The following is a 22782-nucleotide window of genomic DNA, read 5'->3' as shown; positions in this document are numbered from 1 at the left end:
CAGGTAAAATAGACTTTAACTCAGTGCTCTGGTATTACCTTTTGGTACTTGGAGTATGCACATACTCATGAGCACTTCTCTAGCTGCAAATTGTAAAATCTTCCACTAAGCTGCTTGGATAATCAGAATCATAGCAAAGCAAATGTGGTTCATGTATCCACTTTGGGTGAGGCTACAACACCAAAGTATATTGCACCGGAAGTTGGAGGGGTTAAAGTACCTGTGTAAAGTGTCAATTAGAGGCAAAGAGCCTTGATCCATGACCAGGTCAGATTCAGAGATCAGCCTGGAGCTGATACTTCTGTGCCAGCAGAGATAGTGTAATTTCATGGCAGAGTATGTCACAGTTTTTCAGAATGCCTTTTTTTTTTTTCTTTGCCTTTTCAGAAGTGTTTAAGCAGCAGTTGTGTGCTGTGACAACTCTTACTTCAAAGTATCATGAATTCTCCATATTAGTTATATTTATAAAATTGTATTTATAAAGGTGTATTTAATTGAAATCATTGTGCTTTGAAATATGGTATTAAAACAAAGAAAGAATCAATGAATAATTGAGGTTGGAAGGGAATCTGGAGGTTATCTTGTGCACGCCCCGTACTTAAGCAGGGCCACCTAAAGCAGATTTTCCAGGACTATGTCCAGGAGGCCTTTGAACGTCTCCAAGGATGTAGACTGCATAACTTCTTTGAGCACTGTACCAGTGCTCAGGCACCCACACTGTGAAAAAGTGATTCCTGATGTTCAAACTGTGGCTGTTGCCTCTGGTCCTGTCACTGGAAGAGCCTGGCTTCATCATCTTTGCACCCTCCCTTCAGGTGTTTATATACATTTATAAGATACCCCTGAATCATCTCCAGATTAAAGAGCCCCAACTTTCTCAGCCTTTCCTCACATGAGACATGGTCCTGTTACCATCTTGGTGGCCTTTGCTGGACTTCCTCCAATATCTCCATCTCTTCCTTGCACTGCTCTGCCCACCACTGGACCCAGCATCCCAGGTGTGCCATCACCAGTGCTGTGCAGAAGGATAAGGTCACCTCCCTCCACCTGCTGGCAATGCTTCTATTGCAGCCTGGGACATCCTTGGCCTTCCTTGTTTCAAGGGCACATTGCTGGCTTATGTTCAACTTGACCACCTGAAACCTGAGGTTCTTTTGTGCAAAAACCCACTTTCTTTTGTGCAAAAACCCACTTTCTAGCTTTGTAAGAAACCACAATGCAAAGTATTTTTTACAAAAGTTAACAGAGTTAGTGACTTGTATGGTTCAGTTTGTATTTCCACTTGAAGATGCAGGTATTTTGATGGTGATGGTAGCTTTATAGTACTGACAATTTGCAATTGCAGTTCAATTGTCTTAACAGACATTACTGAAATCACTGTTACTATTTTTAAGTCTTATATTAAAATAGAAATGTGCAAAATGGGATATGAATAAAAAAAATGGTAAGACTTAATATGAATCTAGAAGAGGGAAGATTTGCATACTATTGAAGCAGGTTTAAAATAAATGTAATACAGCAAGATAACTGCTTTTTTTTCCTCATTCAACAACTCTTCTTTTTCTCTGGGAAAAATATTTTGGCAGAAATTCTTAACTTTTCATTATTTTTTGTATTAATGGAGGAAAGGACAAATGTAATAATGTTTGGTATCTGTAATTGGCCTCATATTACACATGAGAAATATCCCAAATTATTAAAATAGCTCATTTAAATAAATAAAGTCTTAGTGATTAAAAAGGCAGGTAGTGGCAGAGGTGAAGGTGTCAGCTGAAGGACCCAGTCAAGGTCAGTGGATTGCTTCCTGGGCTTGAACAATAGTTCAGTCAACCAGGACATGTCACTTTGGGCCCAAGAGCATTACAGTGGCATAAACACACAGTTTTTGGGGGGAGGAGAGAGCCTGTAAAACCTGTGGTCAGCTCAAGGCTCTTAAGGTTGATGCTAGGCAAGGCCCATAATATTTTATTTTACTTCTCTAGCACTTTGATTTTTGGCTCCTAATGCTTTCTCAGGCTTCTCTAGTTTGCCCCCCTCCAGCTTTTGATTTGTTAGAAAAATAGGCTTCATTTGGTAGCATGGTTAGAATGAAATCTTACACAATATCCTAGGCTGTTTTAAAATTACTTCATTTCAAGTTTAATGTGTTTGCCATTCAGACACATACTGGATTCTTCTGTAGCCCTTAACCACTAGGGGAAAACAACACACTACATAACTTTTTAATTTTTTTTTCCTCAGGTTCATAATAATTTATCACTCTAATTACATAAGCATACTATACTCTCATCTCCTTACCTGAGGAACTCGGCCGTTAGAACATCTGGTTCTGGAGTTGTTAGGAACTCATCTTGGATTCTGGTGTGGTTGTCCTTGGATTCTGAATCTGACTGATTCAGTCTCAACTGGTGCTTAGCACTGACTCTTGGGACTCAGCATGCTCCAATGGACAGAATCCCATTTGACTTTTTCTGTAAACCTTGCTCTGCCCCTCCAGAGTTTCCTGTGGCCACAACCACCAGTCAGGGCGTCTGAGGAAAGATGGGATGTGATACAGTGGGTTTGGCCTGGCCATTGAAATGCTGCTCTTCATGCTACATTTCTCATGTTTGTGGTAGCTCTAGTGAAGAGTTTAGTGAGAGTAATGCTCAACTGATTGCCCTATTTGTTTGGTTATCTTTTGTTTAGTTACTCTTAATAAAGCTGCCAGACGTGCAAGAGTAGGTAAAAATGTTAGGCTGTAGGGATGGTGCCAGAAAACACTGGAGCCTTGTCTGCCCTTTTTTCCTCAGCTAAGCAATACCAGCAGTTTAGCAATTAGTTCCAAAGTTCTCCAAGTGGGTGGGACTACAATGATTAGAGATACAAGACATCGGGATGGTTTTGGTAATACCAGTAGTGTGGCAGGCAGGTACTGGTTTGTTTGTAGAGAATTCTGGAAATTGAAATAACACAAGTCCTGCTGCTGCTTTGTGGCTACTTGCAAACCATCTTGTCTCGTTAATAAAAATAGATACTCTTACTTTAGTCCCTTTGAAATACAAAAGTTTCCAAAAAACAACCAACAGCAACAACAACAACAAAAGCTAAGCAATCTTCATAGCCTTTGTTGTTGTGAGTACAGTAATGAATTTGTCTTGTTAATTTAAATTTTTGTCTGGAAAAACTGTTTTCTTTCCATCTAAGATGTTACACATTAAATATTGCCTGTTGGGGAATTTTATTTTGGCCCTTGCACTGATGTAGTGAATTTGACAGTGGTTTCTAAAATATTTGAAGGATGAATGTTGTTTAAAGCAGTAGAGAAAATAAGGAAGCAGCAGACTAGATTGTTAAATATACCAAGTGAGGTGTCTTAGTATGGTGAGGGGCTAAAAAACCCAACACTGACAGAGAACTTCTGCTAAATAGAAGTTGCTAAGCCATGTTGGATGTGTATCCTCCATCTTTGCTTCTCATGTAATTACTCTCAAGTAATTCTGGAAAAGAAAATGGATGTGGAGTGTAATTATCCATTAAAATAAAAATTGATCTGTTGAAATTTTCTCATGTAGTGTAAGTGAATTTTGGTGATATCCCTAAATGATGCTTAACTGAACTCTTGCTGCTATCTGTTGGTATACAAAAGAAAGCTCTACTATTCAGATTTACAACAAAATATTAATTCTGTTAAACTTTAAAGCTAAACTTCTGGTTCACTTGAATGGAGAACACCAAAGAGTGTGTAGGTTTAACCAGCTGGTGCATCCTATTTCTTAGTGTTTCAGAGGAAAGTCCTGGTGTTCTCAGTGCCTCTCAGAAGAGGCTCTTTTTGCTGAGAGAAATAAGACCAAAAGCTACCTGTGTCTGAGGTGTACAACTGCAATCTGAACTTATCTGTGAATAAAGTACAGTGATAGAGATTAATGAATCATTCAACTTGCAGTAATATTACATTGACTGCATCAAGATACAGCCATTTTTATTACCAGTTATTAGAATTGATAGATGTGTACAGGGAAGGATTGGATTTTTCTTGATTATATTTGTCTGCTGTGTGGGTTAGGGTGCTAAAAGATGTTGGTACAGAAGTGGTGAGAAACATTGACTGAACTGTCATTTTAGCTATGATATTTAGGGGTAGGAGGAGGCTGTTTTCTTGCTTGGAGGGGGCAAACAAAGTATCTATAAAAAATTTACTTGCCTGAAAGCTAAAATTGGATATTCTTATTTTATTTCTCATTTTGCAAACTGTTGTGTATTTATACTTCAGAGGCTTGCAGCAAAATTTATATATTTATATATATATATGAATCATATGTGTGAATCATATGTGTGTGTGAGAACGTAATGTTTTAATTATGCAAAAAAGCCTACCTCTAGTTATTTTGGGGGAAAGAAAGTGATCACTTTAAAATACAGCAGTTTGGTGAATGGTTATATCACAAGTATTTTTGTGCAGAAGGAACAATTTTGTACTTTTCTAATATTTCACATTCAGTCCTTAAATTGGATATCAGTAATGCTAACTGCCATAAGTACTTAAACCTTCAATCTTCTGTTGCAAAAGATATTGTGAAGATTATTTCTTTAAAGTGTTGGAGTGTTCCTTCATGGACTGTTACATTCATGCTGTAAACCACACTTTGAATGCAGGATCTTAAAACATCCTTGGTAAACTGGGCTTTTCCAACTGTTGTAGCAGTAATTTCACAACCAAAACTAATATGTGTCATGTAATTTAAAAGAAGTAAATAAAAGCTGAGAGACAGAGATCACAAAAAGCTCTTTTCCCAGGACGCCATAAAGGGAGTGTGACTTTTGAGTAATGAAGTGATAGCTATTTGTTTATTTTATAAAAATGCTAAATGATGGAAAAAACTGTTAAATTGTAAAATGCAAGTAATTTTCCACACATTGTGAATACAGGAGAGAACCAGCTCGTAGACACTGCAAATATTAGGTTTTAAGTAGCTGTAACTGGCTCTGGTGTCAAACCCCACAGCATGAGTGTCCTGACCTACCCTTGCAAAGAACGGGCTATGTGCGTGGGGAGGAGGAAGGGAGGGAGGGATGAAGGGGAGCAGGGTTTCTGGCTAGAAGCCTGTTCTTGTTTAGATTTCAGTGGCAGAAGGCCTGACCTCTTTCTGCTTTCTTGTTCTCTTTTCTGTGCAATTTCATGGTGGCTGACTGGCTTCATGATTAGTCTAAAATAAATCGGGAGTTGATTCTTGTTCTCTTCCAGCCCCTGGCCCTCAGGCTAGATCACTGACTGTAAAGTTTTTAGAAGAAAATCGGTTTGATTCTGAGCAACTATATTGTCTGATTAAGTTTCTATAAAAGGAATCACATGTAAGCTCCAAGAGGTCTTAATGAAGGCATAAAGTACAGAGAAACATTTTTTAGAGCATCATCCTAGACTGGTTTCTTGTAGGTGACTGTTACAGCCTGTTACCAAACCTCCACAATATAAATCATCATGATCTTGGTTGTGAGTTCATTGTTTTGTTTTGAGTTTTTGTCAGTTTGTTTGGAGTTTCTGTTTTGTTTTAAACCAGACTTAGCTGGTTTGCATTTATGGAAAACTAATTTCTTTTTTGCATCTCTTTCAGTAATAGTTATGCACGAGTGCGAGCTGTGGTGATGACCCGGGATGACTCAAGTGGTGGATGGTTACCACTTGGAGGGGGTGGACTAAGCTGTGTCACAGTCTTCAAAGTCATTCCCCAGGAAGAGAATAGCTGTGCTGATTTTCTTATCCATGGAGAACGACTCAGGGATAAAACGGTAACAATTTACATCCATTTGATTTTCCCAATAAAACTACATAGGACCTAAGAATAGATGTTTGTTTATTATTGCTTGTAGACTGGGAAGCAGATTTATTGTCTCAGTCTAATGCTGGTGCTGAGCTTTTATCCATATCAGTGATTACATACCAAAAGAGCTAATTATTTGTTTTAGGTGTAATACCATGTATTTCTGGAGTCAGGCAAGTTGGTCCTTTAGAAACTTTAAAACATATTTTTGCATTGCAGATTTTTATCCATTTGGGGAAACATTCTACTAATAATTTTTTTTGTCCAGTGAGTGTTAGCTCAATCTTATTGTTTACCTTTTCATACTCCAATGATAGGGTGTTTAATAAGAGTGTTGGAAAATGAGATAATGAGTTGAAAACACAAAATCTGAGGGAATTCCTCTGTAATGATTATATATAGATATGACCAAAAGCAGCCATTTTACATAAAAACAGCTTTTGTGCTGGAAGAAAGCATGAAGCTAACAGGTGTAAGAATCAGTCTGGTTTGATGAACATATAGACAGTGTTCATATATCAGATACATTAAATAATATACCAGTAATAAACTTGTCTTAGCATCATGAAAGGCAGCCTCACAAAAGGAAAACTGGTGTAGGATCTCAGGCATTTATGTCCTATGGAAGACAAAAATTGCTTTCTAGGGCCTACTTGGATACTTATGTGCCAAAAGAGGTTTCTGAAGCAGGGAAACAAGGAAGAGTCGGGAAAGCATAAAACCTCCAGCTTAATGACTTTTATCCAGAACTTACTCTGTTCTCCTCATAATTTATGACTCCTATATAAGCTTAAAGGTAGAATTACATCTTATACCATGCTGCTGATTCTTTCTCGAGCATGCCAGTTTATTCTTTGAGGCAGGACTGCTGAGTTTTTTGCCTTCACTGGGACTGTTGTAGGAAGAGCATATAAATAGAAATTCTGCTGACTCAGTTGTTTCAGCGAGGCATAGTGCTATTAGCAGAGTACCCTGTGTTCCTGCACAGCTATGTGCACCTGCAGTTCCTTCCTCACTATGCAGTAGTTCCCTTTAGAACTTTTTTTAGACTTATTGAGGCTGTTTTTTTAGGAGGCTAATTGCATTTAGTGATACTTGACATTTTCTTCTTTATACTTCCAAATTCACATCTTGCCTTCAGATTCTGAGTGTAATAAAATACTCAGAGCTGAAGCCTGGTTTATTGTTTCTCCCGTATACGTATGAAAATGTTGCAATCATTACTGTCCTGATCTGCTTGTGCTCTCTCTCCTACTTCCCCTGGACAAGCCTTGTTTCATTTCCACTTCTGGTAGAAGGCTTTAAATGTTTGTACTCCAATTCCTGTCTGAAACATTGCTCAGAGCTCATATGAGTATGTTTATGTTCTCCAAAACTTTATCATCCAGAACAAGTTTGGTTTGGACTGTTTTTTTCAGGTTTTTTGTGTGTGTCCCACCCTGTGTCCATCTATATGTTGTCCCCCACTGCCTCTAAATGTTATCTCCTAGTCTGTCAGGGCAGATGTTGGTCTTGCTGCAGTTTTAGGAAGTTGCTGTTGGAATGCAACCATTTGAAAACACAGGACACAAGATGGAAAAAATTAAGCTATGAAGAACATACATCCAGTGTATATTGAATAAAGGTCAGGGAATGAACAAACACAGATTCAGGCTGTGGGGAAGATGCAGGGAGACCAGTGGATATAGTTTACCTTGGCAAGGCTTTTGATACAGTCTCCTACAACATCCTCATGAGCAAGCTCAGGAAATGTGGAATAGAAGAATGAACAGTGAGATGGATTAAGAACTGGCTATACAGTAGAGCCCAAAGTGTGGTGATCAGTGGTGCAGAGTCCAGCTGGAGACCTGTGACTAGTGAAGTCCCCCAGGGATCAGTGCTGGGTACAGTCCTGTTCAACATCTTTATCAATGACCTTGATTATGGGACAGAGTGTCTACTCAGCAAGTTTGCTGATGGCAGTAAACTGGGAGGACTGGCTGACACCCCAGAAAGCTGTGTTGTCATTCAGAGGGACCTGACAGGCTTGGAGAGTTGGATAGGGAGAAATTTAATCAGTTCCAACAAGGGCAAGTGTAAAGTCTTGCATCTGGGAAAGAACAACCCCAGGTACCAGTACAGGTGGGGACTGAGCTGTTGGAGAGCAAAGAAAGGGAAAGGGACCTGGAGGTGCTGGTGAATGGGAGGATGACCATGAGCCATCAATGTGTCCTTGTGGCCAAGGAGGCCAATGGCATCCTGGGGTGCATTAGAAGGGGGGTGGTCAATAGGTTGAGAGAGGTTCTCCTCCCCCTTTACTCTGCCCTGGTGAGGCCACACCTGGAATATTGTGTCCAGTTCTGGGCCTCTCAGTTCAGAAAGGACACAGAACTGCTTGAAAGAGTCCAGTGCAGAGCCTCCAAGATGATGAAGGGAGTGGAACATCTGCCTTGTGAGGAAAGGCTGAGGGAGCTGGGTCTCTCAGCTTGGAGAAGAGGAGTCTGAGAGGTGACCTCAATAATGTTTATAAATATGTAAGGGGTGAGTGCCAGGAGGATGGAGTCAGGCTCTTTTCAGTTATGTCCAATGATAGCCAGTGATGCTTTGGTAACAGAGTAAAGGGAAGCTGTGTATGCATGAATTTCCTCAGACATCAAATAATGCATTTACACAAGCAATAGCTAATGTGCAATAAATTCACAACAGAGTTTCAGCAAGACCCCTGTTGGCATAAAAGAAGCAAGACCCTACACCAAGGTATGTGAGGATGTTGTTAGGTCATGACACTTTTTTTGAAGGATCAAGAGAAATTCTGTTGTACAGGGATCCAGTTACTGATTCGAAAACTGCTCTGATACTTACACTTTCAATATAGTTAATGGAGCCTAGCAATTGGTCTTTTAGTCTGAACAGATTTGACAGGTCACTATTACAGTTCATAATAAAAATAAAAGACCAAGAAAGAGAACACCAAGAAGTTGAAATGTAATTGTTCCAACTGAAAGAATGGAGAAGTATGTGTTCTCAAGAAGGCAACCCTAAAAAGGCTTGTGGAAGTGGCATAAAATGTTAATTACTGAATCTGCTGTTTCTGTGCTCCAGCATCACTCTAATCTCATTTTAGAATGGCCTCAGTAATAATCATAGATTTTTTTTTAGTTGGAAAAGGCATTTAAGATCATCAAGTCCAATCATTAACCTGGCATCACCAAGTCCACCGCTAAACCATGTCCCTGAACACCACATCTACAGGTCTTCTAAATCCCTCCAGGGATGGTGGCTCAACCACTTCCCTGGGCAGCCTCTTCCAGTGCCTGACAACCCTACGCTTACTTTGCTACAGCTTCCATTTAGGTAGTTGTAGAGAGCAACAGTATCTCCCCTCAGTATCTCCTTTTCTGCAGGCTAAACAACCCCAGTTCGCTCAGCTGATCCTCATAAGACTTGTTCTTTAGACCCTTCACCAGCTTTGCCTTCCTTTGGACACACTCCAGCACCTCAGTGCCTTTCTTGTAACCAGGGGCCCTAAACTGAACACAGTATTCAAGGTGCAGCCTCACCAGTCCTGAGTACAGGAGCACAATCTCTTCCCAATCCACACTAGTTCTGATAGAAGCCAGGCTGCTGTTGGTCTCCTTGTTTACCTGGGCACATTGCTGACTCATATTCAGCTGTCTCTTGATCAATGCCCCCAGGTCCTTTTCTTCTGTGCAGTTTCCCAGCCACTCTTCCGTAGGCCTGTAACATTGCTGGATGTTGTTGTGACCCAAGTGCAACAAGACTTGGGCACTTACTCTTGTTAAATCTTATGCAATTGGACTCAGCCCATCAATCCAGCTTGTCCAAATCTCTCTGCAGAGCCTTCCTACCTTCAGGCAGATCCAACACTTCTACCCAGCTTGGTGTTGTCTGCAAACTTACAGAGTGTGCACTACACCCCCTTGTACTGATCTTTGATAAAGATATTTAAGAGAACTGTCCCCAGTACTGAGGCCTGGGGAACACCACTCGTGAGCTGCCAGCTGGATTTCACTCCATTCACCACAACTCTTTGGGCCCTGCCAGCCAGCCAGTTTTTTACCCAGCTAAGTGTGCACTCATCCAAGCCATGAGCAGCCAGTTTCTCCAAGAGAATGCTGTGGGGAACTGTGTCAAAGGGTTGCTAATGTCTAGATCCACAGATGTTATACTACTAAAGACTGAGGTAAAGAAGGCATTAAGTACTTCAGCCTTTTCCTCATCCATTGTTGCAAATGTTTTCCCTCTCAGCCAATACAGGATAGAGATTCTCATTAGCTCTCCTTTTGTTTCTAATGTATTTATAGAAACATTTTTAATTGTCTTTTACAGCAGTATCCAGATTGAGTTCTAGTTGAGCCTTTGCTCATCTAATTTTCTCCCTGTGTAACCTAGTGACATCTTTGTAATGCCCTGGAGTTCCCTGCCCCATCTTCCAAAGGCCGTAAACTCTTTTTTTTCCCAAGTTCCATCCAAAATCCTCTAATCAGCCAGGACAGTCTTCTTCCCTGCCAGCTCCACTTCTGGTACATGGGGACAGCCTGCTTCTCTGCCTTAAGATTTCCTTCTTAAAGAGTGTCCAGCCTTCCTGGACTCCTTTACCCTTCAGAACTGCTTCCCAAGGGACTCAGTAAGGCTGCTAAACTGCCTAAGTGTGCTCTCTGGGTCCAAGGTAGCAGTTCTGCTGATCCTCCTTTTTACTTCTCTGGGAATGAAAAACTATAATTTTATGACTTCTGAGCCCAAGATGGTCTCCAACCACCCACTCCAAAATCACCTTCTCTGTTAGCAAGCAACAGGTTCCAGGGGGTGCCTCCCCTGGTTGGCTCCCTCCCTCCCCAGCTGTGTCAGGAAGTTATCTTCCATACTCTCCAGAAACCTAAACAGTTTCTCCTCTCCTGTGTTGTATTTCTAGCATACATCTGGGAAGTTGAGGTCCCCCATGAGAACAAGGGCTAGCAATCATAAGACTTCTGCCAGCTGCTTATAGAATATTTAATAATATTTGAAGTTAGTCATATACAGTTTAGTTAGTTGCTCCGCAGTTGTATTTTAAGGTAGCAACACAGTTTTAAAAAAAGCTTCCTAAAACATTTTGAACATTTCAGTTATTCAGACTTTGAGTATACATGTTTTCAGGAATGTTTAATGTATTGCAGTATCTAGACATCATTATGACTTGCTTAGGTGGACCACGATTTCCAGTTCACTCATTTTTTTGGAAGGTACATGGAGCCATTTCTGAAAATATTTTTGTGGATTAAAAAATGAAGTAATCTTTCAAATGGAGTCTTTCAAGTCACATTATTATTACATATTTTGATTTCCTCTGCCTAGAAAGTCTTTCTTTTGTGAACTGGCTCAGTTTCCAGAAAAGGTGGAGGAATTCCCTTGTACTGGAACAACTATAGCATGGAACATGGAGCATATTTCTGGGAAACAGGGAAGCATGGGTTTGAAATATGTCAGGTTAGAGAGCAAATGGAAGTCAGATCTATGGCTTTTTCATAAGATATATGGGAATCATAATGCCAGTATTACTGTTCAACCTGTGTGTCAGTAGAAAGGTGGAATTTATTCCAAAGCAACTTGAAATCTATAGGTGAGGCATTTGATGGCGGTATCTTCCAGATGCCTCTTAAATGCTTATACCCAAAAAGAATGAGATCTTCTGTCTCTTCTCCTATTGTTCCTTGTAAATTAGCTTTACTTGCTGCTTCTCAAAGTACTGATTCTAACACTGTATTGCAGTTCCATTCCAATATACCATATTTCTCCATTTATTTTGTAGGATATGCAGGCATTTAATTTGGACTATGAATCTCAGTCTGTAAATTAGCTGTATAAATTAAATGCTTTGGGACTCAGCATCAAAATATTGTAGTTTCTCATTGGGGGGGGTTGTAGTTTCTTTATATACCTGAGAGTTAGGTGGCTCTCAGCCCTTTTACAACAAGATCAGGCTACATGTAGAACTTCCAAAATTTTTGTGCAGTACTGAGCTATTTAAAACATCTCATGGGGTTCACAAAAAGCATCCTATTTTCCTTGAGAATAAAATCAAAGTGGGCACCATTGAATTAATTGTAGGAGAAGGAATCCTCGTGTGTAGTTTGCTCAGGTTGTTTCCCTCTGTGATGGAATGTAAGGGTATTTTGTGAAGACTTTGCCATAATTACACATTTCCTCCTTTATTATACTCACCTTCCTAATCTGGCTCCAGCCAGTCTGCTTGGAACAATTGCACTCCCTCCTAACCTGGTCAGGTCTGCTGCTCTCTTTTACTGTGTTTACAGTAGCTCTCTCCTATCTTAATAGCACTCCTGTTAAGCATACATGAGGCTCAAGCTTGTTCTTAGGCTTTGGTGAATTTTTCATTCTCGGATGAAAAGTCTAAGAGACTTCTCTGTTCTTTTTTTTTGCGCCAGTCCTTTTCCATGCAAGTTTTTACTGAAGGAGGAGAAAAAAAAAAAAAAAGTGACTAGTATCTTTTGGATCATGAGTCAGGAGTGACAAATCAAAGTTTAAAATCTTTCTATTGAAGAACAGGTAATTGTCTAAAGGGAGAGACACAAAGCTCAAATTGAATATAAATCCTGTTCTCTTCTAAAAATATGCTGTTCAAAAAGCTAATTTATCATTTAATTTTTAAAGTTTGAGAAAAGATTGATTCAGATGAGCTGTAGTACAGTCATCATCTTGCTTTTTGAACTCAAAAAAATGAAAAAGAATGCAAATAATAATAATCACGTCAGAAGGCCATGGTGGCACTGGGGCCACATGCTCTGTAGCATGAAGGTCATGCTGCTTGGTCCCAAGACTAGAGAAAAGCCTTTGATTCTGTTTAGAAGAAAAGGCATTCAAAAGTTTCATCAAAAACTATATGCTTCTGGGCTCAGATTTGGGCCGGGCATGGGAAATTGTGAAGCTATTTTTTTTACAAGTAGTCTTTTAAGCTGTTTTAAGTCAGCTAGAAACCAGTAAAATTGTATCTAGAAATGTTCAATTATGAGAGCTGTTATCAAAACAGAAATACATCAAATGCAATAGATTTCTTTCTTTTTTTTTTTTGAAACAAGCCCTAGATAATGATGTCTATGTCTTACTCATTTTTGTTTAATAATACTTCAGTTTAAGTGTTGCAGTTTAAAATATGACTTTAGCAATTAATCTTGTCTACACTAGCCATATAGTTTCTAATATCTTTAAATAATGTAGCTTGTAGAAATGCATCAAGCAAGGATTTTTATGAATAGCTACGAACTCCATAGTAATGTACGTAATGACATCTGGATATTAAAAGGAGCTTCCCATTAAATAGTAGTAAGTAGATGTACAGTCCTATCTATATTCTTGAGAATTTAGAATTCAAGCCTTGATCATGTGGGTCTGAAGCTCTTCTATCTGGACTCTGGTAACTACAAAATTTACCGTTACATGCAGAGGTGACTGCTTCATACTGGCATGGAAGTCCTATGTTAGGTATGCAAATGAAGAAAACCTTTAGAACAGTTTATTAAAAAGTACAGTTTTGTTAAACTATGTAGTCACTTAATTTAAATTTTACAGGGTTTTGTTGTGTTTACCACTGGAGATCTTAAAGAAGGTCAGCCTAAAAAGATCTGGGAAGGCATTTTTTTTGATAACCATGTGGGAGAGTATGGTGTCATCCCTACATATCATGTGGAGAGTTCTGAACCATAGCTAAATATGGTAAAAAACTATTGGTGTTTTGGAGGTTAGAAGACTCAAAAAATTATCTGTATTCCTAAAAGTTTGGTTGCTACATCCGGAATTTGGAGACAGATGTATTCTGATCCTTCCTCCCCAGTCCCAATGATAGCTCGGATGCTTCAGCATAAATAAACCTTTCTCAGCATTACATTTAACATGGGAGAAAAAAGCCTTGTTGCTGCAAAGCACAGAGGTGTTTGGAGAGGAAAAAAAATGCTTTTGAGGATGGTTGTTATGGGTTTTTTGTTGAATTTCTTTTTCTTATACAGTATTCTGAATGCAACAAAAGCTACTGAAGGCTGGATGTTTATAGACTTGTATCCCACTGCTTATTTTGACCAACATTTTTTGAGTTCTTTCTCGAGTGGTACAGCCATAAAGTCTCCCCTGTATGGATTCTCATGTCTAATAACACAATTTTTGATGCAACTTCCTTTTCCCCTTTCGATGTCCTTAGCCACTTGTATCTACTGTGCTAACTGGTCTGTTTTCATACAGCTTTATATATGAAACATCAGTTTTCTGACAAATCCATTGTCTCCTTAAATCAAGCTGAAAACAATTCTGGTGTTGGATAGGATGTTTGTTCGTTATCTTAATGATTAATTGTCTTATAAAACGTTTTGAGTGTTGGAGGTGAGGAGTGTTGCTTTTTGTGTTGAAGGGATTGGTTTGGGGTTTTCTGGGTTTGGTTTCTTTAAAATTAATAATTACTCTTTAAAATTATAACCCATTATTACCACTCCAGGGATGAATTTTCAGTATAATCTGGATTAACTCCTTTGGGAGCAGGTGTTCACTGAGGTGCTACAAAATCAGTCTTGCAGTACTTTGTGTTGGTATTTTGGGTGACATTGCACATATAATATAGTGTGAAAGGTGATTGATATAGAGAGCCCCTAAAAGTGCTCATAGAGCTAGAAAATGCAGTGATGTGAGAAACCTTCATTTTTAACTCCTCTTTTGAGGAGAAAGCAAGTTTAAAATCATCAAAAGGAACAAAGAACGATCCCCTTATACACCTTAGAACTGCAGAATACATTTGTTTTTCCTGCAGCACCTTTTCCTGCACATCTGCAACAAATACATTCCTTCATTCCTTCTTATGTTTTCTTATAAGCAGTTTTTACCTCTGTATTGTTGACCATTTAGGGAATTCAGAGTGGAATTATTTCATGAATAAAGAAGAGCAGGAGATTAGACCCTCTTTGCCTCTGTAACAATTAGAAAAGGAAGGGAGAGGAAGAATGCAAATGATATGTAAGAATAAGTTAAGCCTTTTTTTTTAATTTGGCATTTTTTTCTCTGTTTTATAATTAACTTCACTTTTCTACATGCTAAAAACTTTGTCTTTTTCAAAAAAAGAAATCTGCATATGTAAAAAAATTGAAAATTCTGAGAAGATACTAATCTTGGAGTGATAGAATATAAAAATTCTTTATTCCCTCTTGGTGTCAGTTTTCAGAATGAATTAGTACTACAGAGGTACAGGTTGTCTCACTGTGCATTTCATAAAAGCTGGCCCTACAGAAGCAGATCAGTTCATAATCCTTCCATGCTTGCTTGTTCACCTTGCTTTTTTAAATTGAGAAACATTTAGTGAACAATGTTTTTGCAGTTAAATTAAATATGCAAATATGTTTTAAAATCCAGACAATTTAAAATGGGGAAGTTAATGCAGTGAAGACTGCAGTTTTGCTTCATAGCTGAATTTGCATGTAAACCTGTAAAGGTTTTGTAGCCAAATAATTCTATTGATTGTTCCTAATTACTGTTTTCATTATAGTGGAAGATGAGCCATAAGTATATTTGTGTCTAGGTACAGGAAGTAATAAATTTAAAACTATTTTATTTTTTAATCTTTTGATTTTTAGTTCTGATTCATTTCCGTTTTTCAAACAGTTCTCCTTTATTATTTTCTCTTGTCTAGTAGCCTTTCTGGTGGAAAAATAATATGGCCTGAAAGCAGCATGAGGTAATTTGGAAACACTGCATTTTGTTCTCAAATTTGATACATTAGTCAGTGATATCTTTTCCTCCTGTCTTCTTTCTGGAAGGTGGTCTTGGAATGCACATTAAAGAAGGACCTCGTTTACAACAAAGTTACTCCTACTTTTTACCACTGGAAGATTGATGACAAAAAGTTTGGCCTCACTTTTCAAAGTCCTGCTGATGCAAGAGCATTTGACAGAGGTATTCGGAGAGCAGTAGAGGATATTTCTCAAGGTACATACATCAGGTGAAGGGGTTGGTGAGGGGGTGTGGGTGTTGAGTGTTCAGTGCATGGGATAAGTCAAAGCTTCTGGTGTAACATTAATGCTGACAGTATTTGATGATGTGCATTGATCTATAGTATATTGAGATTTGAACAGTTTTTAAATGATGCTTCTGGGATTTCTAAAGTTTCATTCATCCAGATGTCTTAAATTGTTTCTCAAACACTAATAAAGTGATTCCCTGAAACATCCCTACATGATAAAGCATTGCCTCTTTTTTTGAGAGATGAGGAAATGGAGGAAGCTAGAGTGTTCGTGTCTTAGATCTTCTCAGAAGGTTGTTACAGTTTCTGTGTTCTTATGGAATAAGCTATGAAGTTGTGAATTTGAATGATTTGAGACCCATTGAGCTCTCTTTTTTTTTTTTTTTTTTTTTTTTTTCGTAGAATTGTAGAATCATAAAATTATTTGGGTTGGAAGGGAACCTAATGATCATCTAGTTCCAACCCCCCTGCATGGGCAGGGACACCTCCCACCAGACCAGGTTGCTCAAGGCCCCATCCAGCCTGGCCTTGAACACTTCCAGGGATGGGGGCATCCACCCACAACTTCCCTGGGCAACCTGTGCCAGTGTCCCACCTTCCTCACACTAAAGAATTTCTTCTTAACATCCAACCTAAATCTACCCTCTTCCACTGTAAAGCCATTACCCCTTCTCCTGTCACTACATGCCCTTGTGGAAAGTCCCTCCAGAGTTTTCTTCTAGGCCCCCTTCAAGTACAGGAAGGCTGCTATAAGGTCTCCCTGGAGCCTGCTTTTCTCCAGGCTGAACAACCCCTACACTCTGAGCCTGTCTTTGTAGGAAAGGTCCTCCAGGCCTGTGATCTTTGTGGCTCTCCTGTGGACTCACTCTTGTGTCAGGGGCTCACAAGAGAGGAGTAGAGGGGGAGGGAAAGTCACCTCCCCAGACCTGCTGGCCACACTTCTTTTGATGCAGCCCAGGGTATAGTTGGCTTCTGGGCTGCAAGCACACACTGCTGGCTCATGGTCAGCTTCTCATCAGTCAACACCCCCAAGTCCTTTTCCTCAGGGCTGTGAGGAAATATCTGCACGTAATTTCAGTTAATACTTTTATTTTTTTACTAGCAGCTGACAGATGAGTTCTGAGGACAGGTATATATGGGACTGTATGTACTATTGCTCTAGTAATAATATGGCTAACTGGTTCCAGAGTTTCTGTGAGCATACTGGAGCAGATCATAAAGCCTCTGTTCTGAGGCAAAGGTGATAAATGAGTTGGTGAATGAGGAGAGGGAGGGAAGAAAACAGGTGTTTATTGAATTGAAAGAGTATCTCAGGTTTGAAAAACTCAAAGGGAGAAATTTGTTTAAGTATTCTGTGCTGTGCTGTGCTCTAAATTTAGGGATTTAATGTGTGTTACTGTGTTAGCAAAGGGAGAAACATTTCCAAGGGGGAATGCTTTTTGACATACTAGAATGACTTATTTTGAATTGTGCTGATACTGTCCATATCCCAGCAAGAGAAATAATTAGAGAACATATGACTCCTTTTCTCTCTTAGGGTCTCAGTTCCAATTTCTGCTGATTTATAGCAAAATATAGCACATCATGCATTCATGCAACCAAATATATCTGCCTTTAATTTTCAAAGTGCTACATTAACAAGAATATACTCCCTTGCTTCTGACTTCTGATGACACTTTGCAAATGCTTTTACAAGGAAGGTGTGAGCAAGAGAGAGAAGTGTGTTAGGACTGTTCAGTATATGAAATATAGAATGTAGAAACAAATGGTACTTACTAAAATCAACATGAAATACAGTGATCTACTGGTTAAAAAGTAAACAAGCATGTTTATATCATCACAGCTGGATATTTAAGGATGGTGTAGACTACTGGAAGCAGTAAACTGTAAATAAAAAGAAAACAAGTGCTATTTTGGGTTTATTTTTCCTGTAGGTTATCCACCCTCCCAAAATGATGTTGAAGTGGCAGAAGACTGCTTTCAAGTGAGTATTTTTATTATTAATTGCACAGGGTTTGTTTTTTGTAAATAAATTCATTGAACAATTTTTGTTTTCATTAGGGAGAATAAGCAAAATAAGAACAGTAGCAAAAATTCACTTGAATGAAGTAAGTTTCAGAACAGTTATCTAGAAGACTTACAGTGCTGTGTGTCCTAAACTAAATAGTTAATATTTAATCAACAGGATGATTAACCAACCTGAGTTTAATTTTTAAATTTACAATGTCTGTTTGAGGATATGCATCCTCTTCGAATATGGAACATCTGTGGGAACGTGGAATATTGTTTGGGGAAAAAAAATAAAATAGAGGGGTCAGGAATCCTAGTCCTTTATATGGACATCCTATTTTTTTGTCCTAGATTTCACTCTTCCAGTAATTGACTTCTAACATTGTATGGTTAGAGTTGAGAAAATGCTGAGAGAACAGTTGAAAGAATCCAGTCCAGACAAGGGTGGAAGTTCAGATAAATTTTAAAAACACACTGAAGATAAAGTAGTCACTCGTTGAGATTCAAGTTTGTACTGATCCTCATTTGCACCATTCAGTTTCTATAGGTCATAATGGTATGAGAGCTAAAAAAAACCTACTGTGTTTCAGAATGATAATGCTTTACAAAAATACCATATCAAGCACTGTAACATTGATGTGTAGCACTACCTGATGATATCCAGGCTGATCTCTAAGGTCCCTTCCAACCTAAACCATTCTATGTAATTTGAAAGTCAGTATCAACAAATCTTACAGATACATGTATACAGTAAATAGCTTTAAAATAACTTGAGTAAAACCCTATTGTGTCCGTGTGTTTGTCACCTTTTCTTTCATACTAATTTTTCAGAATGCAGATATTTAAATTTAGACAAAGCTGGTATAGAAACAAGTTGACTCAGGGGTCTTAATGACTGTTCAGAAAACTGATTGTATTCCTCAATGGTTTCTTGTTTCTTGATGGGAAGATTTTTGTCATTTATGCCGTACTAAATTCTTTATCAGGGTAGACAGATGCAGCATAGAACCTCTGCAACACAAAATCAAAAAAATTAGGAGCCTACTTTGAAGACAGGGGTAAGAATCAAATTATGAGAGGAGACTCAGTCAAATATTGAGAAAGGATACTGCAATGCAGTGGCAATGCAGAAGAGTCTCCTGATTTCTTTCCATTTTGTGGTAGAAAAACTGTGTCTCTGTGTAAGCGTGCAACCACCTGTTGTTCTTTATTTGCACTGCTTTATTTTAAGGCACTTTAAAGTCAAAATGCTATAAATATTAGGTGTTTTGGATTTAAAATAGGGATGAGATTTTGACAGGGTGGTGGAAATGTGTGCCAAAGTTAATGCAATCCTTAATCAGCTTTTAAAAGACTTGTTTAAACACACTTTGTTGCAAGGATTAATAATTGAGCAATTTCTACAGGCCTAATGAGATTAGAGGAGACTAATTACTTCTTGATTATACTGCCTAGTTATTCTGCTTCTGTATAAGGATGCCAAAAATGAAGCACATATCTTGGATTCTTCATAAAGTTTGTTACTGGTAAAGTGACAAAAAGTGTATTTACCTTGTCCTCTCTATATATTTAGATACATGAATAGATCATGTAGATTTATTTTCTATATATTAAAAAAAATTAGTCCATACACTAAAAAAAATACTCTCTATGTATTTATAGTAGATGCAAACAATCCTGTTTGGTGTAACCTGTTGGTAGAATTATCTGTTACAATCCAGACAGGAAAACATTTTCATGGCTTTACCACAACACACATTGCATAATTGCAGATTTGTGGTATGGATAGATGGCAAGAGTTACCTGTTTTCTAGAGACAAAAAAGCCAGCCAGTCTCTCTTGCCATGCCTCTGTAAACCAAAGTAAAGTACTAGATACTAAATTCATTTACTGATAACAATAACAGAAAGGAGTGGGGAGTGTAGAGGAAAGGCAAAGAAGGCTGAACCCACCCTGGGTTAGCTATACCGCATGAAAATCAGGTTTATATACCAATAATGAAGCCATAATGTCAGGGTTATGAATGTCAGTGTAGAAGGGCTACAGTGTTTTAATTAAAGGCACTAGGCTGGTCATAAAGAGTATCTTGGAAATAACCAGAAGTGTGCATTCTCCTCCAAATTATTAATTCCTTCCCTCTTTCAAGATTGATACGGCTGTTAAGTGGAACTTGAGACCCCCAGAGTTTTTTTTTTTTTACTTGAAAAACCACTAAGACCATTTTGTTTAAATATTCTATGTTATGAATTTGAAAAGTGATGTTGACTTCTCCCCCCTTCTTCCCATTCCACTATAGTCTATAAGACCTAATGAGTTTTCCCCCATTTATTTTGTAAGCTCTTTTCTCAAATCTCTCATATTAGTTTTTAGTAATTATTGGAATATATATTTGCAAGGGCATTTGAGAGTATGGCTAGAATTTTAAAGAGCAGGTTGACACTTGAATATGAAGGTATATGAGGGATGTTTGTTGCTTCATCAGAAAAACCCTTCCAGAATCATAATTTGTAACCTCTAAGGAATGAAATACAAAAGATCAAGCAGTGGAGATTTTCTGTTTAATTAAAAACATAAAGTCTAAGCAGAATATCAAAAAGGAGAGAAAGATTATTTCACAGTGTACTTTTCATAGCATGTTTGTTGATGCACTTATATTTTTGTCTATATTCTGTAGTAACTATCATGTGTTTTGGTATTCTTTGGTTTCATTTCTTTCTTCATTAGTTAGCAGGGCAGGTAAATTCCCCAGGATGTCATTAAGGTACATTCAATATACTAATTTCCATAGATCTTTGTCAGTTACATCATCTGCTGTCAAGGTGTTATGGCTGTGCTGTTGTGGTCATCTTACACAACAGGGATCCTCTATTTAGTGCATATTTGAAATATGAATATAGCATTTAGTTTGCATAGAAATTTCATTAACAGTGGTTCTTTTAAAAATTATGATGACTAGTGATGAAGGAAGCAAAACATATCTTTTAAGTTATTTTAATATTTTGTTCAGCACTACAGAGAGCAAAAAAAATTATCCAAATAAAATAGAAACACACAATCATCCAATCTAGGCAATGGCACTGCTGTTAAACCTCAGTGTCTACTCATAGTAAGTATTATCACATTTAATAGATGTAGCAAACAGAAATAGGGGTTGTCCAGAACTTCTATGTGCAACTCTTAAATGCAAATCCAAAAATTGAACTCTTGTGCTTCCTAGGCTAGCATTTTGCTTACTGTATTTTATATTGAGTTACTAAATTATCTTTTTTATTACATTCTTTAAATAAAATCTCACAGAGAAAGCATTCTTACTGAAGATCAAATTAATAATTTTGAAGAAGACACAGCTTGATAATAGCTTTTTAAGATACTCTGTTGTTCAAAAGTAGAGTTAAAATATTGGTATTTAAAAAAATACCATCTCTTAATGGTGCTCTGTCTTGCTTGTAAAGTTTGCTTAAGTGACTGCAATTACTGTTAGTTGCTGAATGAACATATATACAAATTACTTACATCATTACATAAGTTTTATCTTACTAGTTTAATTTCAAATAGAAATGCACAAATGAATTAAAAGAGGAAAAGGCCTGTAACACATGCATCTCTAGTACATACACTATTAAGTGACCATTCAATTTATTTTACCTGTAACAAAAGGTTTGTATAAATTTTATTTTACAAAAATAACTTGACATTTTGACTTGTAAGAAAGTGTGAAATAATTTGCCTTTGACACTGCATTGTTTTTATGGAGAAGAAAATAGTGTGTGATAAAATACTAAGGACTAGCAATATTTAGTGCACTTAAATATGATAGCTGTAATTTCTAGAACTCAAAGTAATCCTAATTTATATTTTCCATTTAAAAGAAATCTAATAATATATCGTGCTAAAATTATTTCAGTTTATTAAGCTTTTTTATGGACTAGTATTCAAAAATTGGCAGATTTTTTTTCCTCAGCAGTATCCCTGACAGCCTCTTTACATCTCCCACTCTGTTTTATTTCCTGCTTTAAATTTGAATTGATTAGTTTCATCCTTAGAATGCCTAAAAACCTCTATTATGCTTTAGATATTCCAGTAGAGCAGCCTTGGAAGAAAGAGTCTTGTCAGTTACCTCATTTTTTACTTTAAACCATACAAAACATTCAGAGTAACCCAGGCAGCATTTCAGCCCACGACAGAAAAATATACCTGATTCTAATAGAGTTTCTTTGCCAAATACAAAAATAGTTGCTCCATCAGTCTTAGAAATGGCCAAAGCAGAAGGAAGTTATGCAAATGTTTTTGAAACCTGTATCATCTATTCACAATTTGAAAATTAAGGAAAACCCATTTAAACGTTTCTTGCCTTGGTTAGCATCAAACACCAGATTTTCAGGCCTCATGGGAGGTAAATACAAGAACTGGGATGCAACGGAAATGTGGTCTCTCATCCATCCTTCTGTGTAATCATTAAACTTACTTAGAGCAGAACATTTTTAACAATGTTTGCAGAACAATGTTGAATTCTCTCCCAGACTTAACTCTGGCAAAGTGGGAAAAGTAAGTAGAGAAAATTTGAAGAAGAAGAAGAGAAGCTCAGTCTGGTTTTCATTTTCTCTACAGCTGTCATCTGGCTTTGAATTCTGCTGGAGAGCTACAGCTGGAGTCATTTTATTGCTTTACCCAGCATCCTTTTGCCTGTGCGCACAGAAATGTTTTAGTAGTCTTGGAAAAAAATTCAGAGTATCTCTTAGCAACCATAGGACAGTAATTATTATACCAGCAGCTGGGAGCAAACCAGATTTCCGTTGTGCATTAAAAACTGGCGTAGGTTACTTTACAGATGATACTGAATAACCTATGCCAGTACTGTACTTTGCAGGCTGTGGTTAAAGGATATTGAATGTGGGCGGTGTAATTGCTTTGAACAGTAGAAAAGGGGAATGTCTGCATCTGTGTTTGTGTGTAATATTCTGTGTATTTAATATACCAAGCTTA

At 37.8% G+C, this 22782-nt stretch overlaps 1 protein-coding gene across 2 annotated transcripts in view; it reads left to right on the top strand.

Moving 5' to 3' along the window:
* Positions 1-22782, top strand: part of SPRED1 (sprouty related EVH1 domain containing 1) — a 67523-nt gene that overhangs the window by 31750 nt on the left and 12991 nt on the right. For both annotated transcript variants that reach the window (XM_030452104.1, XM_030452105.1), the window contains 3 exons: positions 5592-5766; positions 15587-15755; positions 17724-17773. In XM_030452104.1, the coding sequence (XP_030307964.1) occupies positions 5592-5766; positions 15587-15755; positions 17724-17773 (394 nt within the window). The remainder of the gene's footprint in view (positions 1-5591; positions 5767-15586; positions 15756-17723; positions 17774-22782) is intronic.

This window comes from Calypte anna, chromosome 5A, assembly GCF_003957555.1.
Source record: "Calypte anna isolate BGI_N300 chromosome 5A, bCalAnn1_v1.p, whole genome shotgun sequence".
NCBI classification, from domain to species: Eukaryota; Metazoa; Chordata; class Aves; order Apodiformes; family Trochilidae; genus Calypte; species Calypte anna.
Note: the sequence above shows the minus strand (reverse complement) of the source record. Positions and strands in the feature narration are given on the sequence as shown.